The sequence below is a fragment of the Grus americana genome, chromosome 8 (genome assembly GCF_028858705.1).
Source record: "Grus americana isolate bGruAme1 chromosome 8, bGruAme1.mat, whole genome shotgun sequence".
In the NCBI taxonomy this organism is placed as follows: domain Eukaryota; kingdom Metazoa; phylum Chordata; class Aves; order Gruiformes; family Gruidae; genus Grus; species Grus americana.
Window position 1 is genome coordinate 20,426,104 of NC_072859.1, and position 21,919 is coordinate 20,448,022.

The 21,919-nt window shown below is 42.2% G+C and overlaps 1 protein-coding gene across 1 annotated transcript in view; it reads right to left on the reverse strand.

Moving 5' to 3' along the window:
* The window catches only part of PRKACB (protein kinase cAMP-activated catalytic subunit beta), a 75,037-nt gene extending 62,346 nt beyond the window's left edge, over positions 1-12,691 (reverse strand). Inside the window, exon 1 of the mRNA XM_054833435.1 lies at positions 12,311-12,691. Coding sequence (XP_054689410.1) covers positions 12,311-12,356 — 46 coding nt within the window. The 5' untranslated portion in view covers positions 12,357-12,691. The remainder of the gene's footprint in view (positions 1-12,310) is intronic.
* Between the last annotated feature and the right edge of the window lie 9,228 nt (positions 12,692-21,919).

Below are 21,919 nucleotides of genomic sequence, written 5' to 3' on the forward strand. Positions count from 1 at the left end.
TATGAAGAGGAAGTCTGGTGATCATTTCCATAACTTTGTCAAAATAAATTTCGCTCTGATAATCATGAGGGCAATCACATTTAACAGAACTAAAATGTTACAAATACTATTTTAGTCTCAGTAGTTAGCAAAAATGGGACAAGTTTTGCAGATAGTATTTAGAACGGCATGCTGATGCGTATCATTACAAAAGTCAGTCAGCAGCATCTCTGGTTGAAGGAAAATGCTCTCTTAAAAAATGTCATACGCTCTGATTCGGCTGGTCCTGTGTGGAGCCAGGAGTTGGACTCGATGATTCTTATGGGTCCCTTCCAACTCAGGATATCCTATGAAAAGCTCCAGAGAGCCCCACGAATTAAAAACCATCTCACATTAACACACCTAAAAGCTTAGATCGACACCGTGCAACGCTCCCCTTCAGTGAAATGCTTAGTACTTTTTCTTCAGTGGCAAAATCCACTTACAAAACGTTCCACTCTTTCTTTCACATCCCTCCTTTGTATCAGTCCAACACAAGGTGGGGCCATATTTTAAGAGAGGTCCATGAAATTAATGGACCAGAGCAGAACGGGGCGGGAGCAAGGCTTTTAACCAGTTCAGTGACACTTCAGACCTCAGACAGCTGTACTGACACAGGAGCAGCAGCAAATTGTAGCTGTGAGCAGCGCAGCAGGGCTGATTAGGGCAGGAATTTTTCAAGTCAGTTTTACTGCCAAAGAAAATTGGTCACGTAACTACTCCGTAAGCAGCAAGTTGAAGAACGTTTTAAAATTATAGCCTCAAGCTGAAGAGAATACAAACATGTTTTGGTTTGGGTTTTCTTCCCCAAAACCCCATCATATCAGCAAAATTTGGGTTCTACTCTGAAAATACAGCTCTTGCCCAGCGGACACTATAAAATTGCTTCTAGAATGGTTTTTCAGGACATCTCTTAAGTAATACCAACAAGTAACCGTGGCTATAAATGATTTAGAAATTCAACCAAATCATCATACAACACTGTCCTATGGTTGAAAAGCACAACAGTTATTTGGCCAAATCATGTTCTACATTCCCGTTGTCAATTACTTAGCAAATGTTTTTCTTTGATAAATGGCAGTTTCAAGCATCTGCTTAAAAAAAAGAACAAAAACCCCAAACCCACCATCACCAAAAAAAAAACCCCAACTCTTCTGAAGGGAACAACTTTATAATATCAGTTTAGCTCCTGAAATTAGCAAGCTTCTAAAGAGATATCATCCATTGGAAAAAAAAAAAAAACCAACACCCACCCAAAAAAATGTTTGAAGGTATACAAGTAGCACCTATGATTATCACGGTAAAAAGATCAGACAAAAAGTACCGCTTTGGTACGGAAAACAATGGACTCCGGTGCAATGCAAAACTGTCTTACGTCAGACTACAAGAAAACATAGGTGAGGACTGCTAGGAATACAATTAAGTGCACAAAGAAGATTAGGACTGTAGGTAAATAAAGGACTCGCCATAACAGGTATCAAAGAAAAATGATAAAGGTGGCTGAAACTATACAACGTGCCAAGTATACCTGGCATCTGGGGCAGAACCAAAATACAGAATGTGGCTCTGGGTACCTGGCACGAAGCTAGTCACCCAGGTGCCTTGACCTGCAATGCTACATCGACAGCAACAGCATAACTCCTGGTTACAAGACTGAAGGAATTGTAAACACCAGCAGAAGACTGTTGTCCCTGTGATATACACATGCTTCCCCACACAGTATTTCAAGTAGGCTTCCTGACACCCAGTTCATCTTCACACCTCATCTTGGAAAATTCCACTGTGCATGCATACTTCACTTTTGCACCTTTGGCCCTGCCCAGACAGGAGGAGACAGGATCTCCTACCATCAGAAGAGGCAAGATGCCAGATGGACCAGCTTGTACTCTGGGCTAAATCCAGAGCCCAGCCAGGAAAAATACTTTAAAGAGATGAGCACATCCATACTGCTGTTCACGGGGTCCCAAGAGTTTAGCTCCCTCTGGGATAAGGTGGAACACACAGGTGTGCTGTGGCTAGAGTGGGCCAAGTGGCAACCCCTCCTCCAGCATCTCCAAAACCTCTTATTGAGATGCTCTTTGCTCACCTTTACATTTATACACTTACCCTCTAAGGCCCTACATGATGCAGGGTCTCAGCATCAACTCCACTGGCTCTGACCAAGCTGCAACTAGGAGGAAGAAGCTTCACAGGATGACCCTGACACCCATGTCATCTACTTCAACGCCCCCAGGCAGAGCATCTCCGGCCAGTGTTCATCAGCTGCCTCTTCTGGGATAGGAGAACATGGACAAGACCCAGATAATATTCTTAGTGCTCTCTATTTTACATTTCTTGACCCAGACTCCTCCTTTTATCAGCTGTTGCCTGGTTTCACTCCATTCTCTTTTTCTGTAGTTCCTCATTCTCAAGTAGGGCTCTAATGTTTTATTAGGAATCAATTGGCACCTGTCTCTAAGCAAAATCCAATAGGAACAGTGACTCAAGGTGGCTGCTTAAAACCAGCAAGAACAGGGTAAGCATAGAACACTTCTCACTTCTGTGCCACACACAATTTTACAGATCATATCCTCTATCTACTCTAGGTAGGAAATGTCACTTACATAGTAATTCTTCATATGGAATCATTCAGTACCTTTTGCCAACCTTGCCAACCTTTTCCTGAGTGTTCCCCTTAGATGCAACATGTTTGATATGTTTGTTATCTGCATATGGTAACAAATGTTACTCAGCAATGAAAACAGAGGGAAAAACACATCTGCGGACACATTCATTTAAAGTTCAAGAATGTTCTACCTCGGAGTTCAACATAAAAAAACCTAAGTTAATATGCAAATAAAATAAATTCTGCATTTGAACACTAAATGAGCAGTGGATAATCACGTAGGTAGAATTGAAAGAGCAATCTTTGGCAGAAAGTGTATCGTAGCGATAGACAAATTTTAGATAGAAATTAAACTGTTCCTAGGTATTAGAGCAATCTTCAGGAAAAACTGAAGCTAATTTTGTTTTTGCATCAGTTTTGCAGCTGATCATCAGTCCTCAAGAAACTCAAATAAAAAAAGAAGTCTACTAATTTGCAAAAGAACCAGCAGACACCGTAAGAACCATGAAAGCACTACACATCCTGAACCTCCCAGCAGGTTCCTCATCCCATGAAGCTGCTATAGACTTACACTACAGTGACCTATGCATATAGGCCATTAAATTAAGCTAAATGATTTAGCATGTTATTTCACTCTGAAGTTCAGTTCACATAAACAAGTACCACTAAAATGTAGATTTTTAAGCTAATGGAGAGAAACCAGTTTAATTATGGGATCCATTGTTGCAGTCTACTGCTTTAGGACATTTAACCCATAATTCTCCAAGCAGAATACCAGTGCTGGGATCTGAAGTGCAGGCATAGTCCTGGGTTTCAAAGAGCCTCCCCTTCTCATCGCACAAGTTTTCACAAGGACCAAATGCATCACTGAAGCATTGAATTTTTAAAAACTGCCTGATAGAAAATAGTCCTTGACAAGTCAATGAAAACATATCTTCTTTCATCATCATGACACCTGTTAGAAGGAAATACCATGATCTTTTAAATTGGTTTGGTTATGATTTTAGTGATGTAATGCTTTCTCTCTCACCATCTTCCCTGTTTTTCAGTGAGAAACCCCGATTAAAACCTCCAGGCTCCACATTAATCTATGGGTCAGTTAATAAAATGCTTGAATAAGGTAAAGTTTTTAATGCAAATTACCTGTGATGATAGACTTTGGTGCAGTTAAGTCACATTTTTCCCCTGTGCAAAGTAAGGCTAGATTATCATGTGCTTAACAATTAGAATTTACATATAAAATAAACCTATTACTGTTACCTGCCACATGACAAACAAAGAATTTCAAACTGCCTAATATCACAGTAACCAAAACTAACCTTAATTACTATGACAATGCACCTGCTGATGTATCTGAGTACATACACCCTTAATTATGTCATTTCACGAGAGGGAAGAGCAAATGGATTCTAGGCACAGGCAAAAATAACAATCTTTTCTATCTTTAAAGCTTCCTTCTTTGTGCCAGAAATGCAGTTTCCTTTGTTTTAATTTCTTGAACCACACTGCAGCTGTGGAAGTCCGCGGGTTTATAGACAAGCGCTAACAGTAGGTGCAGTAGGTTAACAAGTACATACTTGCTGGAAGCAGCTTAACTTGAATGAAATAAACAAAAAGTTCCTGATGTCCTCTGTTTCAACATTACAGTATTTTAACAAAAGGATAAAAGTTAACTAGAGGCAGACAGATAATAAAACTAACGCTTACCTTTATGAATCACCCAGCAGATTAGATACTCATTCATCTAACAATGTACTGAAGGAGAATTTTCTATGCCTCTTGTTTTAACATCACAGGTAAGATAGCTTACTATTCAGTGTTAGTCTACCACACAGATACCATATCTCTCAGAAGAAACAGTCAGTGCAAGAACAGTAATACTCTGTCCTTCCTATGGCAAGAACTTGGCTCAAAATGCTCATCAGGCTTTTTCTAGTAGAGAACAGCTATGTCATGGAAAAGATTTTTTGCTTTCTCAGAGTCCGGAGGCCCATTTATCTCTAACATGCAGAGTGTATTTATATACTTCCATGATTTTCTGAAAGATTTTCTAAAACCCTCAAAACTATGGCTCAAAACTATAGACAGATGATACCCTAATGTAAAGAAACACTGAAAACAAACTGGTTGTTCAGTCTGAAGTCATAAAAAAACGTGGCTTTTTAAAAACAGACAAACAAACCCCCAAAACAACAAGGTGCTTCCACATCTTTACCACATGGTAAAATGTTAAGCAACCCACACAGTTAGCCTAACCCTTACTACATGTGTATCTAGGAATATACACCAGAAATCATTATATCACAAGCTAGTAAGCCCTCTATTACAGATTACAGATGAACCCCTCTGGGCAGGGAACAGTAGAAAATAGTTTAATGAATGAGAAAATGAATGAATGAAATAAAAGCTTTGGTACATTTCTTAGTTTGAATATCAAATTGGCAAAAAGAGAACAAAATGAAAAAATAAACAAAAAATTATTCTAAAATATTATTGTCTTAAAGATCCATATGATAAGTACGGAGATGGAAAGACGCAATGTTTTGCTATATTTTCTCTATCTTCCTATGACTCTAAAATCTTGAAAAAGCAAAGTCCAACCGCTAGGTGCTAACATCTCTCACTAAAAACTTCAAGCCTTGAAGTAATTCATTATATGAACAAAGGCAGACAGAAAAGGGGTAGTTTGGAGTAATCATTTTTCCAAGAAGTTAGTAGCGTGAAGTCTTAGGAAACTGTTAAGTTAATCTAAGAGCTCAGTGCTAAGAAGAGAGAACCCTTTTTCTTGCCACCTCACCATTTCATTGCCAACAGTGCTTTCACCGCTTCCTTTGAATCTGTCTCTTGCCATCTGACACCTCAGTGAATTGATTTAGCGTGCAAAATAATTACAGATAACCCAAAGGGATAAAAGCCACATAGTTTTCCACCTATGTAAACCAGTTTATCAATGGATCCGAAAAACACTAGAGTTGTGACCTGTGAAGGGTCTAGGAATAAAAATGTATTTTTCAACAGTACAAGTCACCAGATGGGCTCAGCTGTTTTGTGAAACCTTACTCTTAGTGGACGTTATTCTGCTGTGACGCTGAGGAAACAGCAAGCAGGATGCCAAAGAGACAGGCTCAACCAAGCACCGAAGAGACTGTTGTTTACCGGTGCTGAGCTGAAACACAGGCAGGGCTACCCCAGTATCTTCCTTCTAGCTCCCCGCATAGCAACATCTACAAATGTACCCTCAAATTGCTTTATCCCAATTCTCCTGCTACACAGAGTAATAGTCTCACTTTCATCTTGTATTTCCCATCTGTCTGCATTCACCTTATTATCCAAAACAGAACATGTGGGTTTTGGAGAATACATTGTCTGGTTTGTGTACAAATAAAATGGGATCCTGAATCACGACTAGCCCCGAACACCAGGATAAAACAAATAAATAAAATTACACTGAGGAATGTGTTTAATCCTTTCCCAACCATGGGGGGGGGGGGGGGAGGAAGGGGGAGAAGGAAAGAAAAAAGAAAAAACAGGGTGATTTTATCTTTTCATTTTGCAACTCCTAAGACAACACATTTCTCACTCACCTCCTCATAGCTCCATTGCTACTTTGTCCTCTCTCTGTTCCCCAGGAAGCATTTCTACCTCACAGCGTAGAAACTGTGCATGGTAGGAAAAGACTTGCAGTACAGCCCGAGACCAGAGCACCACAGCTCTCAGCAACAGCAGTCGGTCAGGCAGCCCCTGTCTTGTGCCTGCTGTCCAGTCTCACCTCTGTGCCATATCCCACCTGCACGGGCACAACTGTTACCGTAGCTCCAGTGAACTGGATCAGGAAGCTGATCCACGTTAACTAAAGTCCCTTCTGCTTTCCCTTTTCTGCAGGGTTATTTTTAACCCAGATCAATCTCAAATTCAGTTCACCTTGTCTCATAAACAGTTGCTCCAGCACACTTGAGGGCACAGAGGCAGGAAAAAAGCGGCAGGGGACAGAAAAGCAGAGCTGTAACTCAAAGAAATGCTTATGAAATAACACCTTGCACCTGTAACGAAGACAAACCTCGAGAGCAGCACTGCAAGGCAGATTCTTTGCCAAGCTCTAGCCCTAAGTTTCACAAGTTTATAAGAAAAATCCCCACTGACTCAAGGTTCCTAACACTGAAAACTCTGAAAGCTTAAATGACCAGAAGCACTGATCAAAAAAATACCCTCTACTTAGATCTGATATGGAACCCACCTACTGTGTAGCAGAGACAGTATTCTTTATTAAACTAATTGCTGTAGCTTGGAAGGAAAAAAGGCAAGCTTCTGGGCAAACAAGCCCTTCACAATGTGCATAGTGAGGATGCAGGCAAACCACACAAAATCTGACAGCCATCCAAAGGCCTTTCCACAGCTCCGTCCAAAGGAGAGATGTGTCAGTCATGGAAGAACTTAACTAACTGGAGAAGACTCCCCGACAGCCTGACACGCGGCAGGGAGCACAGCCCTCCACTCAGGCAGGGCAGCCCGTGACACTGTACCTTGCAGTGCTGTGTCCCAACAATTTTTCCACTTGCTTCTCTGTCCACATTCTGATCCTTCTATGAAAGAGGCAGTTAATTTTTGCAGCACAGACACAGCCTTAATTACACTAAGGAACAATGTGACTGTTGCCAAAAATAGGTGAAATCTGAGTATTTTTCAATATACTACTTTTGACTGTGTAATTTCGATGAATGTGGATATATGGGTAAATGAATGAACACTGAAGAAACCCAGTAACAAGGGAATGTCCAGTAATCTAAAATATTGTCTTTAAAGCAGTCTGAGCCTGTAATAAAGGCCTAACTACAACAGCTAAATACATGAAGTAATTTATCACTTGGGGGTCCTCCTGACCTTTTGTTATGCTACCAGGTGGCTATCATTTACTGAATGATACCCTCTCTCTTTGCTAGCCCAAGCTGTGAATAAGCATTTTGTTTTTAATTAAAGCAGAATTTTCAGATGGTACATACTGGTAGTCTTACATTGGTGATTTTCAGATGATGGAGTTCCATATTGCTGCAATCTAATTGATCAACAGTGAGACAATACAAGCCCAAAAATATAAGGAAAGAAGCTTTAAATACATTGTTTAGAGATGTTATCCATACAGTCCATTCCAGCATCACTGGAATGTATATTGTTAATTACTCTTTATACAATACATACTATGCTGATGTTCCAAAATGCGTAAACAAGGCTCCAAAAGCTATCCATTTCAAAATCAGAGAGCATAAACACAATAAGCAAAAGAAAAAAAAAAAAAGACACAGCTGTTGAACAAAACTACACTCGGATCAAAAACACTGAAACAAGGGTCTCTGGAAAAGTGGCAGGAAGTCAGCAAGCTCGGAACAGTAACGGACACGGACGGAGCTTTTCACCTCTACTTCACTGGTTTTAACCTAATCAAGGTCAGCAGTGACAGAGCTTTACCTCATCCAGTCTTTACAAGAAACAAACTTGTGGTCTCTTTTGGTCCTCAATGAGTAAATACAGCAGAATGACCCAGCGCTGAATACACATGAAAAGTAAGAAAAAAACCTCAGTTCTAAGAAATGTCCCCTGAGGAGTTTAAAATCTACTGGCAAAGGAAAATTAAGAAGGCTGCATCTTCCTGTCAAGCACATTTTAAAGGAGCACTACTTACAGAATAGTTATAAAAGGGATGAATTGACTATAATAGAACTCTGTCATACTGAAGATACTGTAGTGGGAACACTTTGAGGAGGAGGAGGAGGAGTGAATGAACATAAAACTCACATGCAGAATACACTTCACACACACTGTACTTGGCTATTTAAAGACCATAGAAGTCAAAGTTAGTAAAGTCATGCCAGATTAATAAAGTCCTCATGCACTGGAAACCGGAGATCCAGCTACCAGGTAAGAAGATATGTGTACAGAATTATGCTTTGAAAATCATGTATAGTTTAATTTTAAACATACATTTTAAGAGCAATTTACTACCAGCAAGGACCATTTGAATCCTGGCTAACACAACTCAGAAGCCAAACCTGTGTGGTTTCAGGATCTACTGGAAGAAGATAAAGTATATAAATCTTCCAGTCATCAATGAGTGTATTTAATCACCTGGTCTCTAATTCAGTTTGGTGATTAAAAAGAAAGAAACAGGCAATAACACAGCTAAGTATTCTTGAATCTAGGAAAAAAAAAAAATCCCAAACCCACAAACAAAACACCAAGTGAGATTACTATTAATTTCTAAACAAAATTTCTTGCTGTCACGTATGACATTACCTTGCATATCTAAAGGGGCAAGTAATTCAGAGCCATACATAGTAATTACTTCAAAAAATCTGTATTATCAAGTTATCTGAAGAAAAAAAACCCAAAACTTTCTACAAACTTACAGTTTGCAGTGCTGGCATTCATTCCTGTTTAGAAAATACTCCTAGTGAAGTTATGTCATGGTTTAACCCCAGAGGGTAACATTCCTGTTTCATATAAAATCAATAATGATGTTGAAAGAAACAGATCCACTTACTGGATTAAAAAAAAAAACAACAACACAACTGTGTGACCTTTTTAAACTCAGATATGTGTGGTAGTTATGTTTCTTTTATGTTGTGTGTTACTTTAACAAATGATTCCAAGATAATGAATATTAATAAAGCTAACATTTTCCTACATTAATTGCAACAAGTTAAGGTAGACTCCCTGTGGCCTTTTTTTTGTTCCCTAAATGTAATTTACCACGTTGACATTTTTAACTCATAGGTTGCAAAATAAGTTCTCTCAACTACTGTAAATTGAACAGCTGGAAAAAAACCCCAAACAATGAAGTGAATAATTAAATGAATATTAGGATGAGGGATCAAACTTAGAGAAATTTAAGAAAACTGACAATTGTCTCTCTTCAGATTTCAAATAAAAACTACTTATATTATTATTCTAAAAGACCCTCAGAATTTGTAGGCTGCTGTGCCCTGTGGAAAACCATGAACCCGTTTAAAATGGGTACACAACCCTCAAGCTTCTCTTTACTAAAGGGTCACTTAATTTTGGTCCTCCCAAAGGGCACCGTATATTAGGAGAACCTGGAACAGAAGGGCATAGAAAGAAAACCCTAACAGACTACACTGAAGCTTTCCATCTTCTGTACATACAGACATGTATCTTGCCCTCCCTGCTATGCAAGCCTGAATCACTTTTTCTTGGTGGCTAAGCTTAAGAAACCTAACCAGTGTTCAGATTTCATTCAGCTGCAACTTCTGCCTAGAAACACTCTGAAACATTAGCTCCATTCTACTACTGGTGTTCACATATAACTGTTTTTTATTCTTCTTGATAGCCTGAGCGAAGTAACAAGTACTGAAGATACCTGAATATACATGGAAAGCTAAAATAAACAAGAGGAATATAAGGGCCACGGTTAGGTGAACAGCATTTACTGTGCTGACTGCAGATAGTGAAAGAGGTCTCAAATTACACTCCGTGAACCAGCAAGTATAGTTATCAGTGGAAGCTGCGTTACCCTTCATTGTTCTTTCAGGGACCTTAGCATGTCCTTGATCCACACAATACCATATGCTCCACACGTGGATCAAGGGCATAACATCGCTTTTACAAGTCAAACCTGGACATTTTTCTGTTACCATGTCAAACAACTTCATTTTCAGTGTCCTGACGTTTGGAACATGTGCTACTAAGGACACTTAATACACGAAACAGGAAAACTGGCTCAACAATGTGAATACGTATCAGAAACATTAAAGCTCCATCACATTTTATGTTTCTTTAGTTTTTAGTTACTGTGTATCATATGAATAGGTTACACATCAACTTTCACTGCCAATAAATCAAATATTGCTTCTAATAATTTATTACATGTATAGTATTCGTATACTATTGATCCTCCATAGTAAGTGAATCCTGATCTTTCCCAGCAGTATGTCAATGATGATCAATTTCTTCTCCTAGTTACAGAAGTTGTATTATTACAGAGCTTTTTGCTGCTAAATATACTAAGTGAACATTTGAGCTTGTTGTCTCTAGCAGCATTTAATTTTTAAACTCTTTAACAAAAGGAGACAGGAGTTCTGAAGTAAACTCTAACTTAAAAATCACTCTATTTGGTAATATGAGAAGAGACTTAAGTAAACACTGTGTGGTATAGTGTATTTAACTGCATAGACTAATAGCAATACAGCTACTATGAAGTACAAAATGTGATTGTTTTGTCATCTCAAGTACTTCAAACAGTCCACTCTCTCTCTCTCTCTCCACACATACCTATAGGTAGACTAAAATACTTCCCATCAAAAATTAACGCACTCAGCTAAGTAAATAAATAGAAACGCTAAACAATAATGGTCAAATACTGATAAAACATTTGGATTGTGAAATCTATAATAATAACAATGAGGTAAGACGCAAGAACGGAAAGGCAAAACCACACAGCACAACTGGGTAGGTCAAGCCGAGCCCCTGGTCCCACAGCTGGAGACACCCATGCAGATCCTGGGGAAGCCAGAGGAACGCTGCGTGGGCAGGCACCGGCCTATGCAAATCGGGTTACCCGGTTCTACCCCGGTCCTCAGTAGTAAACACACAAAAAGTAAACAAACTGAAAAACACCCCAAAAAGTAACTTTGATGTTTAAACTTCTTTCCATTTTAATAACACGCATGGAATTTCCAGTGACAAAGGGTATTGTTGTAGGAACACTGATCTTGCACAACTGGCTGTTCTCTACGTCTTGTCTTTTCTCTTATTCATCACTAACATACCCAAACTTTTCCACTAGAAGCAAAGTAAAGAAGTTACCTTACTAAAAATAAAGTCGGGGTTCATTTCCCAGCAGTTAAATCGGCTTTATATTATTTAAAGATTATGCTGAAATACTCAGGGGAAAAAAATCAGCAAAAAGCACCCTGTGACGGCAAGTTCAGATCAACGCTTTTGTCTTCCATTTTACCCAGGGATCAGGAGAGCGACGCTCGCACCGAGCGCTCTCCCAGCGCGCTCCCGAACGATGTAAACACGCCGCGGGGCTGGGGCTGTGCCACGGGGAGCGGGCAGGACCGGCGGGGTCACCGGGGCTGCACGATCCGGGCACGCTTAGGAGTTTCTGACCTACATTCCCCGCAGCGGGATGAAAACCCTCCCGCCGCAGACGGAGCGCGGCGCGGCGGGCGGCCTCCCCCGCCGGCAAGGGTGTGTTCAGGGGTGGGGAAAGCGAGCCGGCCGGGGTGAGGATGGAGGCTGGAGGAGGCGCTGACACCTGCCCGCCGCCACCCCGGCCCCGCAGCAGCTCCTCCTTCGCCGGGGACGGACACCTGCTGCGGGACAGCCGGACGCGCGGCCCGGCGACGGCCTCGGCCTGGCGGCCGCAGGCGAATTTATCCCGCTTATTTCCTGAGAAGCTAAACCCCGAGCCGGGCGGGCGGGAGGGAGGGCGGCTCGGCGGTGGGCTGGCGCCGGGGCCGGGGCGGGCTCCCCGCGGCGACGAGCAGGCCGCGCGGAGGCGGGGGCCCGGCGGGAGCGGCGGGCGGCAGGGCCTGCGCGGGGCGGGGGGCTCGGCGCCTCGGCCGCTAGGCCGCGGGGCCTGCGGCGCGGGGCAGGCTCGCCGGGCCCGGCCCGCCGGCGCCTCCTCGGGGAGCGGAGCCGGGCGGAGGCGGCGGATCCCCCTTCACTCACCGCTCTCGATCTCGTTGCCCTTCTTGGCGGTGGCTGCGTTCCCCATGGCCGGGCCGGGGCGGCGCGGGGCGGGGGGGGGGGGGGGGGGCGGGAAGGATGCCGGGCGGCTGCGGCGGGCGGGGGCAGGGCTCGGCTGGCGGGGCGGCGCGGCCCGCGGGCGCGGCGGCGGCTGAGCTCCCCTCGCCCCGCTCTGGGTCTCTGTGTCTCCGGCCGCCGCGGAGGAGGAGGCGAGCGCTCTGCCCCCCTCCCCCACCCCGACACACGGCGGAAATGACGGCCGGGGCGGTGCCTCCTCCCTGCTACGCCGCCCGCCGGGGGCGCGCGGGGCGCGGGACGCCGCTGTCCACGGCCCCGGCCGCTGCTGCTGCCGCCGCCGCCGCCTCGGGGCGCGGGGGGGGGGGGGGGGGGGAGTTGCGCCGCCCCGGCCGCCCGGCGGCTTGAGGGGGGGTGCGGGAGCCCCGGGCGACGCCCGCCCGCGCCAACAGCGGCTCCCAGAGGGCAGGGGTGGGCGGGCTGCCCTCGGCCTCCGCGCCGGCCGCTGTGGCGGGGGCGCGGCCGCCTCCGCGTACTCCCGGTCGGGGCCGGGCCTCGCAGGGCGGCGGCGGGGGAGCGCCCCCCGCTCCCAGCGTCGTGCCCGCTGCCCGGGAGGCTGACCCGCCCGCGGGGCGCGGGGGGCGAGGCGCGCCGTGTCCAAGGTGACCCCGGGAGGCCGAGCGCGCCGCGGCCCTGCGGCTGCACCCGCCCGGCGCCGGGGGCTCGGCAGCCTCCGCCTGAGCATCGCCGGGGCGGCCCGGGGACACCCACCCGCGGCTGCCCCCCGGGCCGTCCCGCCGGGCCTGCACCCCCGGCAGCGTACACGAGGAAACTCGCACTTGCCGCCTGTTCACAAACTCTGTTTACATGGCTCAACAGACTATAGAAGAAAAAAAAAAAACCCAAAACCCAGAAGCAAGCGAGCTGCCAGGAAAGATTTTTTTTTTTTCCTCCCCCCCCTTTTGCTGCCACTCATGTCATAAATAGCTACAGCTACGCGTTTTCAAACGGTATTGTGACTTTCAAGTTGGTGATAGCTCTCTTTAAATATATGTATTTACCACGTGAAATGCTTTGAGTGTTTTAGCTCTGGAAGGAAATGCTTATCAAAAAGCAGGCTCTATTTTATGTGCCTCAAAGTGGTGAGCGTGGAGAGCAGAAGTGCTAATCTTATGGATCACAAACCATATATATCCTGCCAGGACAATTTATGCGATACCCAGCTTCTCCTGGCAGCGTTCTTTCCCCAAGGCTGCAGGCTGCATGAATTGTTCTGGTGGCAGCCGCCCTGGCTACCATCTTCCACAGGGACTATCAAAGTCCTCTCCTGACACCGTGGGCTGCCCACCGGTGCAGAACATGCTGTCACGGCCTAATACGGAATTACCTTACTCTCTGTAAGGCAGGATTTTATACGTATACGCTAATGCACACTAAAGCAGATACCTTTGGGCAATTTCCAGTCTGCCGAGGCTGTGCAGTGGAGTACGTTCCACGTGAACACCGGGCAGAGCTAGCCAGCGCGTGGCTCTACCTTGGCAGTGGTACAAGCTGCTTGGATTATCCAGCTGCAAAGTTTTGGGAACACTTACCTGAATAATCTTGATGCTTTGTAGGTTGAAGTTCTATCAATGAACACTTCAGTTAAGCGACTTTCTCTTGATTTTCACCTTTTCACTTGCATTATCCTGATCTGTGTGATACTGCTTGCTTCAGAGGAGTACCTGTGCTTTTGTGATTAAAGAAGCAGTCTCTGAGGAAGCCAGGTCTTTATTGCTTTGAAGATCAGAAACAAGACTTAGGCATAGTGAGGAAATAACCTGCAAACCATTGGGGGCGGTGAAGCTGCTACCGTTGAAGAGGGCTGTCTCGTTTTGCCAAAGCTGGAGTCTCTGCATTCTTTACGCGCTTACCCGGAGGTGCAGCGAGCTACCGGTAATTCACTCTGCCGGGGAAGGGCATGCAGATTGCGACGGCCAGATCAGCACCAGGAGAAGAGGTTAAGCTTGGGAAAAGAAGAGGGTACTTTTGCCATCAACCATCTTGATCTCTCAGACAATGACAAAAAATAGAAACCTGAGGTGCTATAATATTTAAATAAATGCCTGGAGATGCTATCACAGATAGGTAAAGATGTTACCCCAGTTTTAAACATTTCCCCCGCTCTAGCCGTTATGATTTTCATTTTGGCCAGATTGAGTCTGAGTCAGCTGATTTTCATCCAGGTGCTGACAGGCATTTTGATATCCTTGAGAAGACAGCAGCAGCATCACTAACAAATGAGATACACTGCAGCATCTTTAGCATATCCTTGGCATTACAGCTCATCCCTTCACGAGCACATCATGCTGTATAGGCTCCGTACGTTAAGACCCACCAAGGTCCAACAGGCATTACTGCCCTTTGGGATTTGCTGGACAAGGATCGGCTGGTCGTTGTGCGTACTCCAGCAAAATCCTATATATACGCACATAGCACTGCGGACATGTGCGGCAATGCATGACACTAGTTCTCAAATAAGCACGTGCTGTGAATACACATGCAGCACGGATGGATTTGCATAAATGTTTATACCCAAACAGTCTCATAGTCAAAAACATAACAAATATCAGTCAAGAGTGCTGTGAAACATTAAATGAACAACTTCCATGATCCTAGCTTTACATGTCTAAGCGAAGATAACAGAAACAAGGGCTTAGGGCTGGACGTTTGCATTCTCGTTCACACCACTTACACAACTTAAGCTATATGAACACGTTAATTAATTGCAGTACATACTAATGTAGTATAGATCATACATGTTAGGTATATGTATTTATTTAGCATTCAGAGCATCAACTCTTATTCTAGCTTTAATCTTCAGTTTACCTTAATTTTCTTATATAAAATCCTTTGGGTTTTTTATATAAAATCCTCTGAGGCTGAAATGCCTCATATCACTGCTTATACAAAAGTAAAGTAGTTTGTCTTCTTTCTTTCAATGCAATTAGTTCAAAAATCAAATCATGCAAATATGAAAAATACTCTGTTTGGATGTGTTAGAATATTTCAGTAATGGTGCAACCTAAACCCCTCAAATTTCATTTGTTTTGCTGATCTGTATAAGATTTTAAAAAATAGCTATGCTCTAAGAAAGTCAGCTCAGCAGTTTTAGAACTATACACATTTAATGATGTTGTTTCAGTGACTCACAATGGGTTTTAATCCATTTTTCTACATATTTGTCGGGAACTATTGATTAGGAATATCCTAGGAAGACCAATCTTTTTCTCTGATAAAGCCTAAAACTCTGTAGCAGATGTATAGTTCCCTCATGAAACTTGCATATTCCACTCTACATAGACTCAGAACTAAAAATGAGAGGGTCATTTAAGGACAGAAAAGATAAATTTCTCTTAGATCAAAGGCTCTCACGTGCTTTTAATGGAAATCACTTTTTCATACGGTAATTACTTCTGGAGGCACATATCATTTCACTCTACAATCATTCCAATTTCTAGATGAGATAGCAGCATTTCTGTAGCAACTACAGCAGTTGTTTTCGATACACATTTGAAACAAGTCACTAAATTTAAACCATTACGCATCTTAATTTTCTTCCTTGCACTTAAGGTGTGCCTGCATTGCAAGGGATTGGCTGGTAGAGATGGATGGTTTTGCCCATCCCTACTGACGATTCTTACCCTGAGGAAGTAGGTTCTGCTCAGGTTGTATGTACCTGCCTTAGCTGTAATTCTCTTCATATGGCCAACCTGCCTTACCATTGCAGCAGCGCCTGGAAATTGCAGGGTTTGAATACCGGGTTTGACTGCTATTCCCCAAATCCCACATTCCTGCATCTTTGAATACCCCTGGTAGCCTCCTTCTCTTCTCCTAAACAGACTGATATATTTGGCATTTAACTCTTTGTTTTCTTTTCAGGTTGTTCCAGACTACTGGCACATTTCCTGCTCTCAGCTAACCCCTGCTCTGCCAGCGTGGGATGTTTTTCTAGCAGGTTGCTAATGTGCCAAGAAGCATATGTATCTCTTGGTGAATATGGAAGTTATTTTCCAAATTTTACAGCTTCTGACCCAGAAACAGGAATATTCATCACTGCAGCATAATTTCAGACCTGCCAAGAATATATCAATTATGTCATGTAGATGTGCTAAGGGAAAGGGCGAAAGCCGGAGTACGGCAATTCCCCCTGCTCCCTGCACTAGCTATGCGGAGAGTGATGAAGTACATCCTTGTGCAGGGAAGACCAAATCCGCTGATGCCCAATTCACTCCTGTTGAGGACCCATCCTCACAGAAAGGAGTGAGAGGTATTACATCGTGTTTCCACAATGTCTGAGATTGCCAGCCCCTGAATCCACAATGAAACTAGAGCAACTTGGCCACCAACTTGCTCTGCCAGATCTTCTGGAACATGTTCTTTGATGGCCCCCCGACTGTCAATCCAGAAGGAATCTGGAGCCTCAGGAAAGTGTTCTGCACACTGTGACTGTTACAATTTTGAGGGACATTTTGGTTCAAAGAAGGAGGGATTCTTAGTTAAGGGTAACTTGGGCTTCCTTCAGTGTGACTAAGTACATGTAAAGCAAGAAGCTCCAGAGGAAGTTTGCACCAGCAGCCAACACTTCACCGCCGTCACCCTTCCCTTCTTGGTATTAGATGTTTCCCAAGATAGCCACCGGTCAAAAAACCCATGTAAACATAGAAGCAAAGGGTTTATATATTCCCTTATTGATTTTTAACTACACTTATTTCACCACAAACCTCTCAAGAGCCATAAAGTTGCAAGGTGGGTTTTTTCCTGATGTTTTGAACGTAAGTAAAGAAACAGGTACGTTTGGGCTTTTGCTGTCAGTATTGCCCCTTGACGAGATATCATTTGTCACATTTCCTATGGATAGTGGCTATATGTTCATTCATAGGAGGTGGCAGGTGCTGGTTTGTGATCAATGTCCTCCTGAGTAGACATGTTTTTTGCAGAGATAAACTACAGACATCCTTAATGGCCAAGTGCAGCTGCTCAGTTCTTGGCCTTTATCTCCTATGATCATTCGGGAGAGGGGGTGTAGCCTCTTGCTATCAGCCATGCAGCACTTTTTTCAGTTGCTTATAATTGTTCTGCAGATTATTCCATATTTGTAGAAGATACTGCCTGCAAATTTGTGATTCGGAAGAAATTGCTAATTACTGTTAAGGAAAATTCTTACTGACCTGCCTCTGTAACTGACTTTGTGATCCTTTTGTGGGTATCTGGCTCCCACCAGGCTCATTTTTAAAGTTTCTTTATCCACATCAAGAGAAGTTCTTTGCTTTTCTACACAGGTGTTCCAAATTTTTGAGTCCATGATAGATTGATCAGCCTAAGAAAAGCAAGATATTTTATATTGTCTTGATTTGCTGCACTTCTGAATAGTTGATTGAATACAAAAATTGAGTAGAGGAAAAAGCCAAAAAAAATATTAATTGCACATTTTGTTCTTGTATTTTTAGTAGTTCAGCAACATACGTGGATTGCTGCACACGAACTACAGAAGGAACGAAACTTAAATAAAAATTGGTGGTATAGTTGTCTGACATTAGCTTCTAGTCTAGTCACATAAATTTGAATAGAAACATTACTTGTGTAGTCAAAATTATTCAAATGCATAGCTGTTTAAAAAACTATATAGTAGACCACTTTCAGGGTAGTTGACCTAATTATCTGCATGCTTACCATAACTGAGAGGTGATCGATATTATAGTGTTGTTTGTTTGTTCTTATTGTATATTGAGACTCTGAATCACTTACCTTTTACAGAATAAAGAAGATTGAAAACAAAAATAGTGGTATTTTTTAATTTCTCTTTTTAGGTCTTTTCTACAGAGATCTCCAAATTAATTACAGCTGTTAATTTAAAGTAGACTAAGCTATATTAAATGCCTCAGTATGTGTTTTCCTTCAGAATTAAAAATGACCTTAATTCAATTTAGCCTAACTCACGCTGGAGGTGAAATAGGGTATGCTAAATGAAGGTCACTTTAATTCTAAGAGAGTTCACACAAAGAGTTCACCAGGCTTTTGTACATACTCTGCACCCAATAAATTAGGAATGATGAGGACTAGTAGTCACATATCTAAATCTAAGCTTCACTGTATTCTGCTCAAATGCCTCTCCTGTAAATTGTGTCCCACTGTCACACGTCACTGTATTGGGTAAAGAAGTCTAGCTAAAAAGCTTTTTCATGCATAATCAGCTCTTCAGCTGTAATATCTTCAGTAGCGCCACCTAAAAATAGAAAAAGTCTAAGATGTTTCTCCTGGTTTATTATTTATATCTAGAAGCATATTTTTTAAACAGAAACAAAATCACTTTCCTAAACCTGGAATTTTACGCATTTATCTTTCTACAACCTGTTGATTTTCTCTCAGGGTTACAGCACAGTCCCCAGAAATACCAGGAGCTGTGCACAGATGACTAATTGAAGGTACTACACGTCCCATTTGCTCTCATGGTTATTATTTCTTCTGCACACACCCACTTTTTCAGCAAGTGTCCTTTGCTCTTAAGAAAACGGTCATCCAAGGTAGAGGTGTCAGCAACGGGCAGTTTGTTCATGGTTCAGAGCCCTGGCGCTTGCAGTCAAATTAATACAAGCTTTTGCTTAACGTCCAGCTTCTCTCATCTGCTTTATTTGTGTTGTTATTCCTTGCTTATGATTTCAAGCTCTGCAAGCTTTTCGGCCTCTAATATCTTTGTCTTATGCTATTTTGAGCTCTTGGTCATATCTAAGGTGTCAGAGCACTGTCCAGTCCAACACTTACTCAAGTACCAGGTTCTTGGCAGATTCTGAATTGCCTCATCTGGAGTTTGCTTCTCCCAGGAGTCTATTTCTGTATTATTTCCTCCCCCTTCTGTTCAAAACCAACATCTTTTAAAATTAGAAGGTGGTTGTTTGGTTTATTTTTAATATACAAATCTTCATTAGATCTTACCGTAAGGCAGGCTAGTTCCATGGTTTATGGTGACACCTATAACAGATAAAATTGTCTCCCCTATCTTATAAACTACAAAATACTTGAAAACCTTCAGGTTCAAAGCATATAACTTTCATATGCTTCATGTTTATGTAGAATGCAATACTTCTCATTTTTTGTAACAGCTTCAGGAATATCCTCCCTCGCTTGGATTGCTGAAAACTGTTAAATACACCAAACGCATCAGCACTTGCTATTTTCAGAAGGAAAACCTCCTTCTGGTTGACTTGCTTTTAAAGAACACTTACTGCTTCCAGATGTACATTGAAGTGTTCTTGCCTTCTTTTCCAGTAGTTTCTGGTATTTTTAGAATCTGAGCCTTTAAATACTCCAATTTCTTCTAGGTGTCTTTCTTTGATTTCTTTTTATTGCTAGTGCCATGAATGAGGAGTCGTTCCAGGCTCAGAGGATTACAGTAGACGTTCTTTAATCATGTGTGTCTGCAGTGCCTTTTCCTCACACTTACAAGCCAGAAAGCTAAACCTCTAAATGAACATTTAGACCAGTAACTTTTCATTAGGAGAAATAATAAGAAAAAAAAATTATAGATTTACAGTATCACATTCATAGGTGTGAATCTATTGGGAAAAAAAAATACATACAAGAAACAAACAGTAAAAGCCACTTTGCATTTGAGAAAAAAAGCAGCCAAGAAACCAACTTAGAAAGTTTATTTAATATTTGTAGATCTATTTTTGGTTTGTGTTTGACTGACAAAGCTGGAAGGAGAAATATCGGCGGTGCTAGCCAAGAAGAACATATTAATCCTCAGCAGCACAAAGAAGAAGTGGATATTTCAAGTGGTTGTAATGCAAATGTCAATGTAAAAGCTTTTTCCTCTCAACTCCAGAATCTGAGAAGCCATTGACAGAATGTGCTTTGATATTAGTAGATGTTCTGTGTATTTGATAGATGCATGACTGATCCACCAAGAGAGAGAAATTGAATGTTTTCAAGCATTTATTTTATCTCGTGAAACAGAGATCTATGACTTCTACTTGCATTTAGTCCAAGCTAGATTTTCTTTAAACTCAGTTTCACATCGGAAATGTTGAGCTCATTTTCTAAAAGTAGTTGAAATAAATATAGTGCTTCCAGTGAAACTTTTATTTTTTTTTAATCCATGTTAAAAAATGGTAACCATGTGAAATACAGGTTTTTTTCACAGGAATGTGAAAGACAGAGCTTTTTACTTGGTATTAGGTATTACCATTTTAATCATCACATTTACATGAAAGAACCCCCTTCGTTCCATTTTGTGCAAAGGGCAGATCCATTCCCAACTAATATATTAACCAATAAATGTCTACAGATAAAAATTACTCTCAAGCATTTCTTGTTTCCAATGCTGTAATTCCTTTCAAATAATTTCTGGTAAAGACAATCAATCAAGGTCTTTAATAGAGGATGTATAGAAGTCTGACCATGTTAGGGATAATGTCTGCACTTATTTACGTTATGTCCGGGTGCAACATATTACCTGATGGGATTTTATGTGTAGATCACCTGAGACAGCTGCTTTTTTGTCCTTTGATATCTCTTCTTGGAAATGTTCCCTTCTGTCTACTGTATTTTTATCACAATAAAAATTATCCTCAGATTTAAACATAATTGCCTTTTGTCCCCCCTAGTTTTACTTCTTTATATTGCTAAAATTAAAAAAAAAAAGTTCACAAAGCTAATGAAATTCAGCAGCACACTTTGGTGGTGTTTAACATCCCTTGCTTCATCCAAATAATTGGGACGGTAGGTCTTATTTTCATTACTAGGGTTGAACGTAAAGACGCAGGCGTGTCTAAACCAGCTGGGGCCCTACCTGGCCATTTTGAAAAGGCAAACCGCAGCTGAGATTTCGAATTCCCTGAGCGCACGCACGCAGAGGCAAAGGTCATAAAAGCCATCGCTGAGGAGAAAAGTATTTTTGTGAAGTTTTGAATGAAATCCTGCTTTCTTCATACTCAATCGCAGTTTTGCCATCGGTGACATCAGGATGTTACCTGCAACACTGGGCCTGGGCTGGTTTTCTGTTTTTGCGGCTGTTACTTCTCATAAGCTACCTTAAAGAAAATACTTTGCTTACATGCTCTCTTCTGTTTCTGCCATAACATTCCATCAATTTATTGCAGAGACAAGAGTATAATTAGCCATATTCATTCCCTCAAGGTTAGCACAGGACGGTGTACTGAATGGGCATGAAACACATGTTAGAAATGGTTCTCCTGGGTGAATAATTTATTCCTATAATTTCTTAGGAATGATAAATGCAGGTTCCGTTGTTCTCCTTCAGTTAAAAGCACTTTCCCTATGGAGGACAAGGGAGGGATATTTCCTTTCTATCTGCTACCCGTTTGAAGGGTCAGCTAAGTGTTTTGTATAAGTATTCTTTAACATGCAAATATTAATAATTAATAATTAATAATACAATCAATGCCAATACTTCTCATTTCTGCAGTGCTTTTTCACCTGTATGTCTCAGGGTGAGACAGACAGATGAAGTCAGATGCTTCTGAAGGTTTCGGTGGTGCTGGAGAGTGGCAGTCCCATGGCAGCGGGGATTTCAAG